At 39.0% G+C, this 18,102-nt stretch overlaps 1 protein-coding gene across 1 annotated transcript; it reads left to right on the forward strand.

Annotated features, from left to right (window-relative positions):
- The first annotated feature begins 5,990 nt into the window (after positions 1 to 5,990).
- Positions 5,991 to 15,096, forward strand: LOC147894082 (UDP-D-apiose/UDP-D-xylose synthase 1-like). The gene is made up of 9 exons (XM_087384439.1): positions 5,991 to 6,343; positions 6,805 to 6,897; positions 7,030 to 7,137; positions 13,394 to 13,508; positions 13,607 to 13,740; positions 13,867 to 13,968; positions 14,075 to 14,167; positions 14,261 to 14,396; positions 14,527 to 15,096. Exons 1-9 carry the CDS (start codon positions 6,080 to 6,082, stop codon positions 14,640 to 14,642), a joined length of 1,161 nt encoding a protein of 386 aa, XP_087240565.1. The 5' UTR covers positions 5,991 to 6,079; the 3' UTR covers positions 14,643 to 15,096.
- The last annotated feature ends 3,006 nt before the right edge of the window (positions 15,097 to 18,102 follow it).

An 18,102-nucleotide genomic window follows, 5' to 3' on the forward strand; every position in this document is an offset into this window, starting at 1 on the left:
TCTCTACATTTAAGAGTTGTTCCATTTACTGATAATTTGCAAGACCTTAAATTTTGTATCCTTGTTTGCTTATATGGTTCTTGTCTTTTGGTTTCCAAGAAAGTATTTCCTCATTACTTACATGTAAAATACTACCCTACATTGATATACTAATGTTTCAATAAACTCATTACTTGCATGTTAAATACTACCCAAGGTTGATATATTGATGTTTCAACATGCACCCAAACTTTTCGTGATGCCTTGACTATCTCTCCATTTCTACTTGCCGAGATGGACTCTATTTGTAACAACATGATCTGGTACTCCAAATATCATCCATAATTTGCGTTGTCCATCCAAATCCCAAACAAAACAACTATGTTCTTGAAAATTACAACCTTATAATGTAGCCAATTACTTCCCCCTAATGCATCTATGTTGTTAGACCTATGACAATATTTTGTTGAAATTTTCATTCAAATCCATTGCTTTGTCACCGTGGTCCCCACAGAATTCTTAGTGTCATATGACATGCAACTTTTGGCCATTTCATCTTTCCTAAAGTTTTTCCCACTCTCACAAATAGTCAAGAATCGAATTATGAAATGACCACAATCTGTACAAAGTATCAGTGTATGTAAAACATTTGAGTTGGAACCTCACAAGCATCACAATGTCTCAACGATTTGAGTTTGTGGCTTGGGAAATCATTAGGCTTTCTTCCAAAAACACTCTTTGACAACATATATATTGTCATCTTCACTGAGTACTTCATGGAATGGTGTGAAGCTAGAGCCTTTCTTGACATCTCATCTAAAAGGTCATTGTTTTCTTGCCACTTAGGTTATAGCTCGCCATGAATGTCTGTAAACAATACCCTCATATCAAGGTTTCAATTTAGTTCTAGAGTAGTGTTAATTCTTACACCGTGCTTGGGACTAATGCAATCATTCACTAGCTTATACCATCCTCAAAGCCAATGGGTTCATTGAGAGGCTCAGCAAGATATTGAAATATATGACGAACATGTATGTGAGCCCCTCACACAATAATTGGGGCTACATTCTACCATATCCCTACCATGTGTCTTGCATGCTTACCATATGACCATTCGGATGTTGAGTCCTTTACAAGTTCTCTATGGTCAAAATATGCAATTATCACCTTAATTACCAAAGATAACATTTTGGCCAAATACCAAGTTTCAATGATCGTCTTTAGAAAAATCAACCATTTCTCCTACTGAAGATGAAAAAGAATTGTAAATAGCACATACTTGACAATAAAAGTGATACAATTAAGGCATAGAACATGTCTCAACAAAAAATGTGACTAGGTTACCCAATGGGAATAAAAAACTTGCAAAGTCCTTCATGGATGGCTGGGACTATACATAGTCCTCATGCATGGCTAGGTTGGACATACAGAGTTCTTCATGCATGGTTAGGTTACCATCCATAGTCATCAAGTAGGTACATACAAGCTTCAAACAACAGTCAATTGGCCATCTCATCGCTTTGGGGAAAAAGATATAGAGAGGAGCATGAATAAGAGAAAGAAGAAGTCGGTGTTTTGACATAGCATCCTACCTGGTAGTGAAGTTGAAGGAGAGCTTGCCTTAGTGAAATGTAACCTTACTTAATGTCTTGTCTCCCTTAGTTAAAGCCTACTACATGCATCATTGGCCTGGGGTGAAATACCCAAGTAAGGCCCAACTTTTGTATAAACTAGCTTTTGAGGGCTAATCAACCTTTTTCTTCTGCAATATAATTGGCTTGTTCCCCCCCCCCCCCCCAAAAAAAAAAGAGAAAGAAGAAGGTGCAAATGAAGAGGCCCATGACTACAAGATTGAGATAGGTGTATTTATTATCATAGCAACATTTTTAGCTAAACGACTCGCTATATCTTTTTCAATAATAATGGAGGTGGCAATTTGTCGAAAATAACAGAAGAGGAGATAGTGGATGGTTTGGGAAACAAATGTAGAGAGACCTTGAATAGAAGGAAGAAGGTGTGCATGAAGAGGCTCATGACTAAAAAACAAGGAAAAGAAGACGACAATCGAGATAGGCATGTTCATTGCCATTCTTTTTCCAACATTTTCAATCAGACAGTTGTTGTCTTCTTTTTCATTCTCGTTTTCATGAATTGACACAAAAAGTAGACTATTGAAAAGAAGTGCTAACTACAATCATAGAGATGGAGGGTCAGGGACGAGGAAAGAATGGCAACTAGTTGGGGAAAAAATGTAGTGATAATGAATAAGAGAAGGAAGAAAATGCAAATAAAGAAGTCCATGGCAAAAAACAAGGGGGAAAAGAGGACGAAAATGGAGATAGGCATGTTGATTGTCCTTTTTTCTCATACTTTCGACCAAACTTTCTTTGTCATTTTCATCTTCATGAATTGACACACATCCTTCTTATTCATGATCACCATCTTCTTTTTAATGCTTCTCCTAAACTACATTCCATGTCCATCTTTATTCTTTATTTATACTTCTTAATTAACCTACTTTTATATCATGATGTTGGCCATATGATATAGTCTCTTGATATAAGAAGGGTTGATTTATTGTTTTTTATGGTTGTGGTTTTTTATATCATGTACTTCTCTTGGAAAGCATTAGGACCTTTAGATGCAATCTCCATCCACACCTTTTATCATTAGCTCCATCTTCATCTCCTTCTCCATCATTGCCTTCAAGCATGTCTCTATCTATGTTATTACTAAGCAATCAATTTTATAAAACTGATTCCATTTTTTTCTCCTTCTCCATTCCTTTTTAATCTCCATGCATGTCTTTGTTGCTATTGACACTTAACTAATGGAGAAGGAAACATAAGTGGAGCTAGTGATAATATTGATGTGGAGAAAGTGTGGATGGAACAGAATTGAAGACGAGGGTGATAATGCTTTCAATGAGGATTACATGATAGAAAAAGCTTAGAGTTTTGAGTACATCTTAACAATCTATCAACACTCATTCCGATAGCATTCTATGAAAATTTTGTTTTTCTTACCTCCATTGTGAGCTCTCCTCATGCACATTCTTGCACATATGTGCACACCAATGATTATGATACACTTAGGGCTTTATTGATCCCCTAAATATTTACCAGGAGCCAAACTGCATAACAGGACTACCAAACCACATTTGGCATGACACCTTATACAACAAGTTACTTACATCATCATGCTTATAGATGTTTGATATCAAAGTCCATTATCTCTTGGCAAGCTAGGATGAAAAGGTGTATCAAGCTTGGAAGTCATCGATCGAACATAAAAATCGAGATAGATATGATGAAGCATTGTGCAATCATCGTCGAAGACCCAATATGGGCATGGCAGCCTACAAATGTGCACACAACTTATTAACACATGTTAGGTGTCCTCCAAGCTTGAATCCACAACCTCTCTAAGAGAGGTAATGATCGTAACCACTTGGGCTACAAGCTCAAGGACATGAAGAAATTGCATATAATAGCCAACCCCATGAGTATACAAGTAGATCGACAAAGAACACATGTATGCTAATGACAATAGCTCCCCCCAATTGAAAATAGAGGGGAGTGACCAATGAGAATGTCCCTCTATTTATAAGGGTTGGGGGGCCCTCCCCTGTTGTTCTTGTTTATGAGGGTATGAATTTAAAGCCCTTCCAATTTTTGGGGCCCTCCCCTGTTGTTCTTGTTTATGAGGGTATGAATTTAAAGCCCTTCCAATTTTTGGCACCATCATCATGTAGCCTAGTTTTTGTAAGACTCATGAATGGGTAATGTATATAGTGAGTTCAAGTGAAAACCCTTTTAGTTCACTTTTTTTCCAACATCATCATCACATAGCCTAGTGTAAGATCTCATGGATGGGTCATGGATGTTTAGAGTTAAAGGCCTCCCTTTGCATGAAATTTGAATGTATACTTTTGACCTTAGCTTAATTGGGAGAAATTATTTCAATTTCTCAATTGAAAAATAAAGGCCTTTTCAATTATCTTTTTTCTTAGGTTAAGTTACATGTTTGGGATAATTTGTTGAGATAAAGAGCCTTTAGAATAGGTAGATGGGAAGTATAGACGAGCAAACTAACAAACAAATTAGGTGAGAGTCATTTGGGCAATTAGAGGGAGAAGGTGATTAATTTGATAAAATACATACAAAAACAATGGATAAGAGAAGGAATGAGACATGCTTGATGATGAGGCGAGAGGACAATGCTGACCATTCGATTGTCATTAGAATTAGACCCTTTGTTTCCATTTTTAATTTTGACTCACAAACATCAACAATTGTCATAACTTTAACTTGTTAGTCTTTCATACTAATTGGATAAGTCTTATGTAATATTAGAGAGAAAATAGATTTGGAATCTTGAAGTCAACAATGAATTAAGTAAAACAACATAAATATAGGTATTACAAGGTTGGGGCATGATTCGGCTTAGTATTTGGTGATTGAGTCTCTAAATAACTTTACGCTTATTTTAGACTTAGCCCTTCTTTTGATAAGTTAAAAATTATTTGATTTTCTTGTTGTGAAGTAAAAAAAAAAAGAAGAAAAAGATGTCGAATACATTATGGAGGGTGGTCAGCCCTCAAAAAAAGGGACTGGTACAGCAAGACTAGCCTATACCATCCTAAGATTGGCTTCAATGGAGAAGAGTATGTGGCTCACCACCAGGTCGGTACTGTCAAGGATATGGTCGAAGTCCTTTCTTGTCGTGAAGGTTAGTGAGGATAATTCTTTTTCTTTTGAAGCTTTTGTTTTTCAAAGTCCTTTCTTAGAAGGGTAAGAATCCTAAAGATGAGTCCGAAACCCTTCCAGGTTGTAGGAGAAGGAAAGGGAAGAACTTTTGCACTACCTTGTGAGGGTAGGCTTTAGTAGATTTCCTTCCCAAAGGGAAAATTCAAAATTTTGAGGTTTATTTTTTGTCTTTTTAATGATTGGTGCAAGTTTCACTTGCTATTTTCGTCCCTTAAATTTCTCCATCTTCTTCTCTACTTTGAGTGTCTCTCTCACTCCCCCCCCCTCTCTCTCTCTTACATACACACACACACACACACACACACACACACACACTTTTTTGGTGGAAATCTCTCTCTCTCTCTCTCTCTCACACACACACACACTGCCCTCTTTTCCATGCTACCCATCCAATTCATCTTCTTTTGCCTTATTTCCTTGGGCAGGCCTTATGAATGATTTTCATCATTTATATGATTTCACTTGTTTGACTTTGCTAGGGTTTTGCTTCATTTGTTTTGAGAGCAAGCTTTTTAAAAGAGATATAATTATTAAAAAGAAAAAAGAAAAAAGAGAGATCATTATATTATTATATTAAGAGGGCTGGTCAGGCTAAACAAAGACCAATTACAAAATTTGGCTTTTTGTGTAGGCACAAGCACCCACTAGACATTTCATAGAGAACTCATTCCCCCCACCTTTATTATGTCATCTTGAAAGTCAAGGGTCTAATCATTTTTGCTTGGCATTTAAAATTGTTCCCCATGGATTGGGTATACTTTGAGTTGGAGGCTGTATTGCTAGCCCATGAGGCAGACAGCGAGTTCGATGAGTGGGGGAAGGCTAGGTGAGCAAGTTTTGCAAGCCAACAAATGCATGTCGGTGTGAGGTGACACTCACTCCACCTCTCTAGACTCCCGAATGGCACAATACATCGAAGAGCAAGTGTTCCACAATGGAAGGCTGTAGTCGTTAGAGATGCTGCATAGCTATGGAGCCGTGCCGGAAGGAAGAAGTGTGACGGTAGCCAAAAGTGAGAGACACATGGGACTCCATGAGATGCTTGGTGGGTGCGAGACTTGAGTGTCTGAAAACAAGGATGGAGAAAAAAGTGGGCCTCATTAAAGGGCAGGGGCGGCGGTGGCTGATCTGACAAGGGCATTAAAGTGGAGCAACTTGGAAGCAACCGGGAGAGCCGGTAAGGAAACCGGCAGGTGGCGGTGGGCAGGTATAAAAACTCTCTTGTTTTTCGTTCCTTCTTCTTCTTCATTATCTTCTTCTTCTTCTTCGCGACAGCTATTTTCTCGCCATAGCCGTTTCTCCATCGCCTTTTCTCCTCCTGCTTCTCCTCCATGGCCTCCCGTTTCGACCTCGATGGCCGCCCCATCCTCCCCTTCTCCATCTGCATCATCGGTGCCGGTGGCTTCATCGGCTCCCACCTCTGTGAGAAGCTCATGTCCGAAACCTCCCACTCTGTCCTCGCCATCGACGTCTACAGTGACAAGATTCAGCACCTCCTCGACCCCTCTCAGCCCTGGAGTAGCCGCATTGAGTTCCATAAAATCAACATCAAGCACGACCCGCGCTTGGAGGGCCTCATCAAGCTTTCTGATTTGGTGAGCGTTTCTCCGATATGTAAACGTCTTTCCCTTTTGGACAGCTCGTCATTGTGAACTCCGTGTCTCTACTCGCTGTGGAGACATCTCAGGATTCCTGAGTAAGTTAAGCATCTTCTAGTGTCCCCCTTCCTACATGCTTTGTCAGCTTTTGGATGTCAGCTGGTGTCCTCGATGTTCTCTCCAAAACCAGCGAGAGGTTTGCCCGTCATTGAAGCCCGGGCCGTTTGGATCTGTGGCTCTACTGGCAATGCCTCCCTGTGGTCCATTTCCAGCGAGCGTATCGAAAGAGCCGCGGTTCTTGGCCCGAAAACATGCAAGTCCGCAGTTTTCAGTAATGCATCTGAAAAACCGCTAGATATTGCGCACTTTTACTATCCTAGAATGTCTAGTTTCCGAGCAAAATGTGTCGGTACACTCGTTTGTGGTCTCTATTGAACTGGATAACGCGTGGTTTTCAGGTAATTAATCTAGCTGCCATCTGCACACCTGCGGACTACAACACGAGGCCTCTAGATACCATTTACAGCAACTTTACAGATGCCCTGCCAGTGGTGCGTACCCTAGACTTGCAACAAAAGCAGTGAGTTCGTCGCTATATCTGCAATGCAACATTTTTCTGCTGACTGTGTGTCTTAGATTTGGACAGGCGTTCATCTTTTCGGACCAATTTTGGATTTGTGCAGGTGCGCTACTGCTCTGACAATAGCAAGCGACTTATACATTTCTCTACTTGTGAAGTATATGGTAAGACGGTCGGCAGCTTCCTCCCGAAGGATCACACCCTACGACAGGTACAAGCTAACTCGTCTTTCACACGCTTCAGTTTCAAGAATTTTCCCCTTTATTTCCGTACGAAGACCTGTTGGGACACTGTTAATGAGCGCGATTGCAAGCAAAGATTGTCTGCTAGGATGGCAGCTTCAGCTTTATCGCTTCGGGGAAAGGCCCCTTTCTTGGCAGCTTTATGTTAAATACATACATAGAATACTGCACTCGCCGCCATGTGAACACGGCTTCTGCTGACAATTCGTATTCGACGTGAACCTTCGGGGTGTTTTGCATTGGGGTGCGGGTTGGAAAGCGCTAGTGATCTGTGAGTAGTACCTGTGCATTGGAGGATTTCCTAGTGATCTTTCTCTTCTTCTTGCTTGCTATTTTTGTCCCCATTTTTTTCTCCCCCTTTCTCTCTCTTCTTCTTCTCTCTCTCAGATTCCAGGGCAGACCTTTTGAATGTATTCACTTGTTTCTCCCCCTTTCTCTCTCTCCCCATTTTTTTCTCCCCCTCTCTCTCTCTCTCTCTCTCTCTCTCTCTCTCTCTCTTCATCTTGTTCTCTCTGTCAGCTTCCAGGGGAGGCCTTTTGAATTTATTGAACTTGTTAGAAAGGGTTTTGTCTCTATGCATAAGCGGTATGCATAAACGGAATGAAATGGAGTCTTGCATATAAGGAATGATGTGAGTCTGTTTCTCGGAAAGGTGCAATTAGGAGGTTGTGTAGAGTCCAGTTGCGTCCCGAAAAAGACTGGACATTCTTTGGACTGCTTGCTTGGTTACATACATAGTTATAGGCAAGGATTAGACTGTTGAGAGGGTTTGACCGAAAAGGCCTAATGCATCGCTAATGCATTTGGCAACGAGCTAATAATTAGTAATTTACCAGTATCTATTTTAGCGTCCAAGAGACTCCGTGGGTCTTTAGAAACCTAGTATAGCTGCTCATGCTTGGCACAGACGACGACATAAGTGTTGCTTTGCTTGCTAAGTACGTCTTCCTTTGTTTTTCAAAAAAAATTTGTTATTTTTTTTCTCTTTTATTTTTGTGTAAATTTTTGGACTTTAGAATAACAAAGAATCTAAATTTGTTTGATTAGACATATTCTAGTCTTACAAAAGGTATATATATCTATTTTAGCTTCCAATATTATAGGTAGGGTTAGGATTTGCTCTCTTGTTTTCATCATGGCTTTTGTGTTGTTCTGTACCATATGGGAGTTAGTACTTGTGGAAACTTGTGGTTTAGGTGCATGGATTGTGGCTAGCATGTTCTTGCTCTTCATTTATTGTTCTTTTTGAGTATTTTGGTTGGTTTGTTTCTATTTTGTGAATTTGCTTATACCTTTTGGAGATTACTATTAGGGTATTTTTTAGATTGCTTAGGACAATTGAGGCCTTCTTTGCTCGATGTAAAGATAGGTTTGGACTCCTTCAATTTTCTAATAGAACATTAGGTCACAACGTTAGGTGAATGCTCTATTGCCATAGTTGTCTTAAAATTTTATTACCTAGATTGCTTTAGCTTATTTGTGCGATATGATTGCAAAATTTTACTCTCATTTGCCTACTATATCTTGAAGTTGGCTTTCCAAGCTTGTCAAAGAAGCTCACTAGTGGGCACCCCTAATGTCTTATGGATGTGTTTGCTTCTCTTCCAAGTCCTAGAGTATAGACGAAGAGCCTTAGGAGGAGAATGGGATATGACGTACCATGGATTCTCTAAACATTATGATATTGTATTGAAGTCTCTTCTTTTCATTTTATTCTCTATTTCGAGAAGAACACAGCTTTGTCTCCATTAATGAACATTGAACAATCATCATAGTTTAGCAAATCTGGACTCAAATTTGATATGAGAGTTTACAATAAGGATTGTGATGAAGATAATGTTTGTGAATAATGAGAAATGAGACAATCTCATTTGTTTACTTCAGTCTTTAAGCAAAATAGGTGAGTTTCCATGGATGATTGTTGATAACACTTAAGAAGGATTAGTTTAGCAAATATCTAGATGTGAAGATTTGAGGTGTTCTTACTTGAAGGATTCCGCACCATTAGTTATAACTCTAGCAAAAAAAGAGGGTGCATGTTAAAGCATCAAGGATCTCTGTAAGACTTATGTTAACATCGGTGCTCTTCAACAATGATAGCTTCGAACACATAAGCTGAGGTTGCCAAGTGGGCCTGCTTACAACCTTGACGACGCTAGAGTCGGGCGTTGCTTTTATTGATCATGTTGCTACTTTGGACACGGTAGTGGATATTGAAATGAAGATTAACGATTTCATTAATTGCAAGACATTTGGCGTTACTCTTTTGGCCCTAGTTTTCAACATACCAACTGTCAATAGCAAGGAGTTGAAATGACTCAAAGAGATGTCTACTCAATTGTTCGTTTCTGTCATCCAGTTAAAGTGAGTTGTGCAATGGAGTGCAGTAATGACAAGATGAATCTTCCATCTGTTGATCTAGACCGTCATCTTGAGGGAATAGGAGCACCTTTAACGGGTATTCTTCTAGCATTTCCATCTAGCTAGTTTAAGACAATTGGATTGAGTTGAGTCTCGTCACAATAAAAATCCATGCAGACTCAATAAGATCATTATTTTACAATTGATTTAGCTGATTCAAGCTTGTTCATTTGATCCAACTCCTTTGTAGTGTCGATTCTCTTTGCTACAAAAGATTTTATTATCAGGCTTAGTATGCTTGTGTCTATTTGAGCAAGGTTACATACAAGGTCGATTAGATTATAAAGCGCTCGAATGACGACATGAAAGAGTGGTTGTCATCATGTTCAAGTTTAAAAAGTTGATATTTTAAAGGTCAAGTTTATATCGAGAAGCTATATTACGAATTCGTGGTTATGCATCAATAATATGACATCAATCTTCAATTTGGAATTTGATTAATATGACATCAATCTTCAATCGAATGATGTGAGAATTTTCTAAGCATTGATCGATAAGTGCAGATTTATATTTTTAGATGATATTCGAGTATTTTTAAGGGCCATGGAGCAGCATATGCAAGACTTTTGCTAAGTGATGGGACTCCTCAAGGCTAATCACCTATACCAGAGAAGTCTATTACTTGGGATATATTGTTAATGGTTCAAGAGTTCGGTTGGATCTTGCCAAGTTCGAGTGATCATGAAGTCAATTTTTGATGAACCTGCAAGAATTGCTGATGTTTATGGACATTTGTTAGGGATATCAAGAATCTTTCAAACATCACAGCGTCTTTGATGATCGTGCTTAAAGGCATCCATACAAAATTCGAAGATCACGATGACTCTTATTTTTTTTTGTTGAGTTGAAGGAGACAATGACCATAGTGCCTTGGCTAGTCTTGGCTCAATGGTACAAGCCTCTTCAGATACAGTTATGCGATTAGTAGTTTGTTGTAGCATAATGGCCATCCCAACAAGAAGTTGACGGGTGATACCTTGCTCTAAATTCTAGAAGTATTCCTTGTACGGCTAGGAGTTCACGGTGAAGACAAACCATACTTGGCTACAGATTAGCAAACAGTCATTTGGATCGACATAGATCCATGTAGAGCCAGCTGTTTAACAGTATGATGACATGTTCGAGTATATGCCAAGCAAGGAGAATGTTGAAGTAAACTTGCCCAGTTAAAAGGTCTTCGTGACAGTTCTATGATTATTAGCAAGATAATGCTGCTTGAAGTATAATACCAGTATCACAATACCAAGAAGCTTGGTATATATCACTTCAGAGGTATGATTGATGGTATTCCATTTGAGTACGATGGGTGGTATTTCAAAGAACATTTCTACAGCCTTTCTGCGCACAGACCCATGCTACTGAACGATTTTGCAATAGGTGGTTATCGTGGCATGTATCGTACTTTAAGAATTTAAGAACAATGGTATTGCAGATGCAAAAAGATGTATTCAGCTAAATCTCTGAGTCTTAGATTTGTTAATAGCTTAGAGTGGCCTATAGCAAAGCGACTCCTTACGTCTCTTTAGATTTCAGATCAATTGTTCGAGTTACTAGGTCAGCTTGGTCTTCATCACTAAGCTACTAACTACTAGCCAAGAAGGAAGTAAAAAACATGATATATTTGATAGTCGTTGATCGATTCAGTATCTTCTGTTTCATCCAAAGGCACCATTGATGCGCATGACATTGAGTACTTATTTCTTAAGCATTGATGCATGTTCCGTGTCATCTTAGTCATGAAAAAGAGGTCCTGGCCTTATGATTAAGGCGAGAGTGTGTGTGGGGGAGTGAGTGAGTTCAACCTTTGGCAACGTCCTTGCGGCCCTGCAATAAACAAAAAAAGCAGCACCGCAATACAAAAAACAAGATAAATATCATCCATAAGGCCTGCCTTAGTTCGAAAAAGAAGACGAATTGAATGTGCAGCATGGAAAAGGGGGCTGAAAGCTGAGAGAGAGAGAGGGAGAGAGAGAAAAAGAGAGGATTTGAAGGGAAGAATCCGAAGAAATTAGCAATGAGAGAGGGAGAAAGAGACAATTTGAAGCGTTGATGTGGCTCCACTTGAGCCAATCGCTCAAAGATGTGGCTCCACTTGGTGCCAATCGTTCAGAGCTTTCTCAAATGCCATCGGCTTTACATAGGCCTCCATATATGGCAGCCAAAAAGGTAATAGTCATGTTTTGTATGTCTTATTCAATAATCTTTACACGGAGTTGTCTTTCTTTAGCTTCTTCTATGTTGAATTAGATGGAGATTTACATTCAACTTGCCTTCGATATGTTGAATGCTGTGTGAGCGAGTAGCAGGTTAAGTCTGTGATTAATTGTTATTTAGAGCCGTGATCCATATTCGTTTTCATAAAAGTCGGGCATCTTTGGTTTGGATAGTCGATGACTCTGCATATCTCTGTGTATGCATGGTTGGAAAGGTAATAGTATCTTTCTCAGATCTCTTAGTAGCTGGGGCATAGCGTCATCACATAGAGAACAGTCTCAGGCTGCTACGGTGTTGTGTGTTAATAATTTTATGTCTTGTATCAATTTGAAGTCGAACGGGATGAAGTCTTGAGTTGTTTTATGTGCTCGGTATAGCATGTAAGAGATGGATTTGTAGGAATCGAGGTGTTTGAATGATGCCATTGTCGTCCAGACAACAAATGCTCTTTGTAGAGGATCATCTTACTTGCATGTGGCTGCGGGAATAATCATGTTGTATGGATATTTCCTTTTGAGTTAGACGCAAGAAAGTGGATGGGTGAATACAAGTAGCAGTAAATGATCACTAGACGTCCTACGAGCCGAACCATTTGGATGCTTGTGTCTGCCAGTATTGCTTCTCTCTCGCGTGAGCTATGCAAATAATGAGAGTATCCTCCATGGTAGCTTTTATTGCCCTTTCTCTGTTCAACCATGTCGGTCTCGTTGCTTGGATTTTATGGAGCACGATTTTCGTGTTATTGGCATGGTATTGATTGATGGACATGCTGTGCTATTGAAACCATTCGGAGCAGACTAGCACTGTTGGTCTTCCTCGTAGGGTCCTCCGTGGTAGGCTCTATCCACTTCATATGTATAGGGGTAAATTGTTTGACTTGTCTAGATAAGTAATAGTCTCGAATGAGGAATTTGTTTTGAGGAGTCTCGTTGTAAGTATTATCTTCTCTTGAATCGTGTGAGATAGCATCACGACATGATCTATAAGGACTAAAAACTAGTCCATTTGTTCTCTAAAAGGTCTAGTTTCCAAAAAACCTGGATCAAGTGTGGAATTATAATATCAATGGCGAGTGATTTTGTATTCATACGTTGGAAGTATGTCTGGAAACACTCTCCGCTCACGACAACGAAGCATGTCGCCTACTCAAATGTGCTTGTGTTGCGATTTCATGTTAAATTTAGGGCTTCTTAAAATGCCCTCAAAAGTACACATAGGAAGCCTCTCAACAAGTTAGTTGAGCTTCATGTCTCGGCTCTCAAAGAAGGCTTGCAAAATTGTTAAATGCGTCTGTAGTTAGATACGTATCTCCCTTGCCTTTCCACTCGAGTTTCTGATGCCAAAAGTGAGAAAGGACACGAGGGTTTAGTTTATTTATCTTAAAATTTCCTTACTTTCTTAGTCTTATGATATGTTCACCATTTTCCAGGGAAAAACTCATGGGTTCTAGATGTAGGGTTTAGTTTATGTGTCTTAAAATTTCGTTACTTTCTTAGTCTTATGATATATTCACCATTTTCCAAGGAAAAGCTCAGGGGTTGTAGGTGTCTTGAGCTATTTTTGAGCTAACCGCATTTTTTCTTTTGACAGGATCCGGCTTTTTATGTGTTGAAGGAAGATGAGTCCCCTTGCATCTTTGGTCCTGTTGAAAAGCAGCGATGGTCTTATGCTTGTGCAAAACAACTAATTGAAAGAGTTATCTATGGTAGGGTCTTTTTCTATTGGCAAATCGCTTGTTGCAGCTCGCTGGCAAATATCTGGGAGAAGTCGTTCCTCTTGGCTGATTGTTCTTTCTCATTGCAGCCGAGGGTGCTGAAAATGACCTCGAGTTTACCATAGTGAGACCTTTCAACTGGATTGGCCCAAGAATGGATTTCATCCCCGGAATTGATGGTCCAAGTGAAGGCGTGCCCAGAGTTTTGGCGTGTTTCAGTAATGTGAGTGTCGTGCTGTGCAAGGCGTGACAAAATTTCTATCATGCGGAACTACTCCAGAACTCCAGGACTATTTTCTGTTTACCGTAAGGGGACTGAAGTAGTGCTTTGTTGATGGTTCTCTTTCAGAATTTGTTAAGAGGAGAGCCACTGAAGCTTGTTGACGGCGGCGTCTCTCAACGCACCTTTGTATATGTGAAGGACGCCATTGAGGCAGTATTACTCATGATTGTGAGTGACCACCCTTTCAAATCTTCCCGTACAGCTTTTTTGCACGCAAGAATGGCGCAAGTGTGTATTCGTTCCACTCTCAAGCATTCTTGTCGATGACATGCAGGAGAATCCCGACAGGGCGAATGGACATATTTTCAATGTTGGCAATCCCAACAATGAAGTTACTGTCAGGGAGCTTGCTGAGTTGATGACGGAGGTGCGTGGCATTTTCCCTTTCATTTCGATGTTAAGATCCTTGTGCTTCTGCTTCCAAGGGTTATAACTCAACTGCGGTTTCGTGTTATGCCAGATTTACAGCACCGTGAGCGGTAACCCAAAGCTCGAGATTCCTACAATTGACGTGAGCTCGAAGGACTTTTATGGCGTGGGCTACGATGATAGTGACAAGAGGATCCCGGACATGACTATAATTAAAAAACAACTGGGTGAGCTGTTCATACACAATCATTCATTCGCAATCCACCTGCTGAAATTGGAATTTGGTTCACTCATACTGATTTGTCTTTTGGGAAGGCTAATTTAGTGCTGCACACTGGTTTTTATGTGTGTGTGTAGGTTGGGAACCTCACACATCATTGCCAGATTTACTGCAAACAACGCTGACATATCAACACCGAACTTACGCGAATGCTGTCAAACAATCTATGTCGAAAACGGTGGCATCACATTGAAATCTTTTACAGGAGAGGCCCATTTTTTCTTGAGGTGGCTCCGTCTTTAGCGTCCTACAATTCCTAATTCTTTAGCTTATTCTTTGTGCGACCCTCTTTTAAGTACTACCGCGGCATTTTTAGTGACAACTCATGCAGTTAAATCAACATGGCTTATGGAGAACAATTATAATATCCAAGAGATACTTATACTCCACATCTCTTTTGCCTATGTCGATCCTTTTGGTGGCTTTTAGTCCATTGTTTTGCCCTTGTTAAATTCCCTTACCCTAAGAAGAGGATTTGCATTTTTCTTATGAAATGTATTCCTGAGGCGAAGAGATGGAGCAAATCATGGGAAAGGATGGCAAGCCTTTGGTTGGGCATATGCATTTTGGAAAGACTTAAAGCCATAGCTAGATAAAGCACTTAACCTCTACTCTTAGAGACGCAGGGGGTGTACATGTTTTTATAACATCTATAATATTCGAAGGTTCAACAAAACTATTTTGACATGGTGAGGATTAATGAATCTTCAAATTATCCTTTTATATTGCTTAATTACATAAGCATTACTTAATTACTTAATAACATCATATTGGCATGTCCTTTTTCTAATCAATCTTCAAATTATCATTTTATATTCCTTACATAAGCATTGCTTAATTACTTTAATGACATTATATTGTCCTTTTCTCTTTATTCCAACCCATTTGATATAGCGAAAATATTATTTCTTTACTTTAAGCACTACTTGATAAAGTGGTTACCCCCTACCTCTTTCATGACCCCCCCCTCTCCCCCCCCCCCCCCCCCCCCCCTTTTTATATTCTTTCTTTACTTTAAGCACTACTTGATAAAGTGGTTACCCCCTACCTCTTTCATGAAACCCCCCCCTTTTTATATTCTAAGTCTCCCCTTACCCCACATTGACTAATTAATTATTAAGAGTTTTAATTAATCGAGTCGTCCTATTTCATTACAAGGAAAGCTAACTATTCCATGAAATCTTTGATCAATAAGGGAAATTTTAGAATCTTTCTAACCGAAATTTGGTCACTAGGTAGTGTTGGGAAGGATAACCAATATTGCCTTATTTTAGTTTGATGTAATATATACTTTAATTTTGATCACAACATGCTTATCTCTAGTCGAATGAGTATAATTATTCTCTATTAGTCTATCCTTGATTGTATCTTCAATTAATAATTAGGTCTTATTCCCTTTATCCTACATATTTTGCCATCATTTACTACTCTCCTTTCCCTGCCCCCCCCCCCCAAAGCCAACTAAATAAACATGAGGAGTTTCAACAATTGGGGAGCCCTATTCATTAAGTGCTTGCGAGGGGGTGTTGGGATTGACTTAGTTTTGTTTTGATATAATGTTAGTTACATCATGATCATGACATGCTTACCTTATCTACTTACCTTCTCTAGTCTCATGAGTATAACATTTCTCTATTGGTGCTTATGCTTGGCAAAAATCAAAGTATTATTTATAATATTTCTATTATTCTTTTGAAGGTTGGACTATTGGTGATTTCACACCATGTTAGATGTGTTTTACATTATTGACAATGGTTTGACTTTCCATGTGCATTGCAAAGATGATGCTTGTGCATCTAGTATTGCTATCTTGTTCTAAGATCATGGGCATGTCGAGTAAAACCTTTTTGAACATGATGGCTTGTTAGTCTCCTCCAATCAATTAACCACTTGTAAATAGCGTGCGGCTACAAAAAATATATTCAAAACAAAAAAGAATTTAGTACCAACTTATAGTCCCCTTCCAAACTTTTCTTTGGTTTTATAAAAGTTTGAGTAAATTGTATCTCTTCATTATTTTAAGCATGCCTCTAAGGGAGATAAAATTGAGTTATAGCATGGGATAAATGAAGCCAATGTAAGAATGTGGTGGGTAGTAGCACACATAATATGAAGAGAATAAAAATACTTGGTGATTAGACAAAGAGTGGTGCACTTAAAAATGCTCGTTGATCTTGTGAATCTTTGAAAACATAGCAAAAACACTCCAAAAAAAAGTTCAAACTTTCAAAGCTAACAGATAAAAGAGACTAAATAATTGTGCTCAGTGCAATCTCCTCCACTAGGAGTGATACTCTCCTTCCACCTCTTATGTATTTCATTTTTGATTGTAGAATATATAGTTTCCGAGGAAAAATCTCATACAAGCTCCATGTACATCTTCGCTATGCACAAATTAGGGGAAAAGGCCCCACAAGCCACTTTTAAATACCTTGTCAAAAGAAAAAAGGCTTGCTTTTCCCACTATAGTTAATATGCTTAGGCTAAGCCTCTAATGTTTAACATTTAGCATTTGTAATGTCAAAATTTAGGCTTAGCCTTGTTCATTCTTGTATTAAAAATTAGGCTTAACGTTGTTCATTCCATCATTGGCTCGCAAAATGCCATTGCCTCATCAAAATTTTGCCTTTGGATGCATAAATTCAATAATAATAAGATATTTCAAGCATAGAATAAACTTGGAATTAGTCACCATAATTAATCAATCTTTCAGGTATTTCAATGACAAAATCAATAAATCACAGATGGATGTGTGCACACATGCAACACGTGCCATTAGATGGTGTTCCTTATGCCACATATACATAAAATCGCATGGATGGTGCACACGTCACACATCATCGCATAAAGTGGTGCACACTCTACACATTCATATAGCCATAGTCGTATATCTAGCCATTTAGGGGCACACATGCGTTATTGCAAACACCGAGTACACATGCATTAGCTTCGCAACAAAAATGCTGAATCTCACTTAACTAAATACTGAAGGCTTAAATTAATGGGATAATTTCCATTCTTGTAACATCCTTGTTGCTTGAAATCGCGATTGCACTTAATTGTACAACAAAAAGTTAGTCAATAAACAAGGTACTGGCCAAAAATTGCTCAGGTATTCGCTTAGTATCCTTAGCGGGTTGATTCTTGAATGTAACAAGGTAAATCGAATAGGAGTTTCCATGTCTCGTCTAACTGATTTATCTAATGAGGTGCACATGAAAAGAATTGTGAATGTGCTAATGTGGGGGTACTTCTAGCCAATAGGCATTGTTAGTTACAAATAGTATTTTGTGTCATCTCAATTTGACCATTGGACTCGCGATGAAAAGCAATGAAGAAGTCTAACTTCGTACTAAGGTTTCCAAAGAGTGTGGTCCAAAGGTTACTATAGAATTTACTAACAATTACTTGAACTTTTCTCCAGATTGGCATACAATTGGTTCTCGAGTAAGAGAAAAAACGAGATCCAAGTTTTTCTCATGTTCCTCTCAACTCTTGCTATAAACCATGATGTCATCGAAGAAAAATACCACGATGTCCTAATGATACAGTTTATCATCCGGCTAAATGTGGCAAGTGTGTTGGTCAGTCCAAAAGGCAAATGAGAAATTCATAGAGGTCGGTTTGTGTCCTAAAAGTAGTCTTGGAAGTAT

The sequence above is a fragment of the Dipteris shenzhenensis genome, chromosome 14 (assembly GCF_047967505.1).
Source record: "Dipteris shenzhenensis isolate YYH24624 ecotype China chromosome 14, Dip_SZ_1.0, whole genome shotgun sequence".
NCBI lineage: Eukaryota > Viridiplantae > Streptophyta > Polypodiopsida > Gleicheniales > Dipteridaceae > Dipteris > Dipteris shenzhenensis.

Excerpts from the sequence above, each read along its gene's own strand:
- LOC147894082 (XM_087384439.1), top strand. The coding sequence starts at position 6,080 with ATGGCCTCCCGTTTCGACCTCGATGGCCGCCCCATCCTCCCCTTCTCC. Across the intron at positions 6,344-6,804 it reads TCATCAAGCTTTCTGATTTG|GTAATTAATCTAGCTGCCAT; the intron begins GTGAGCGTTTCT and ends CGTGGTTTTCAG. Across the intron at positions 6,898-7,029 it reads TTACAGATGCCCTGCCAGTG|GTGCGCTACTGCTCTGACAA; the intron begins GTGCGTACCCTA and ends GGATTTGTGCAG.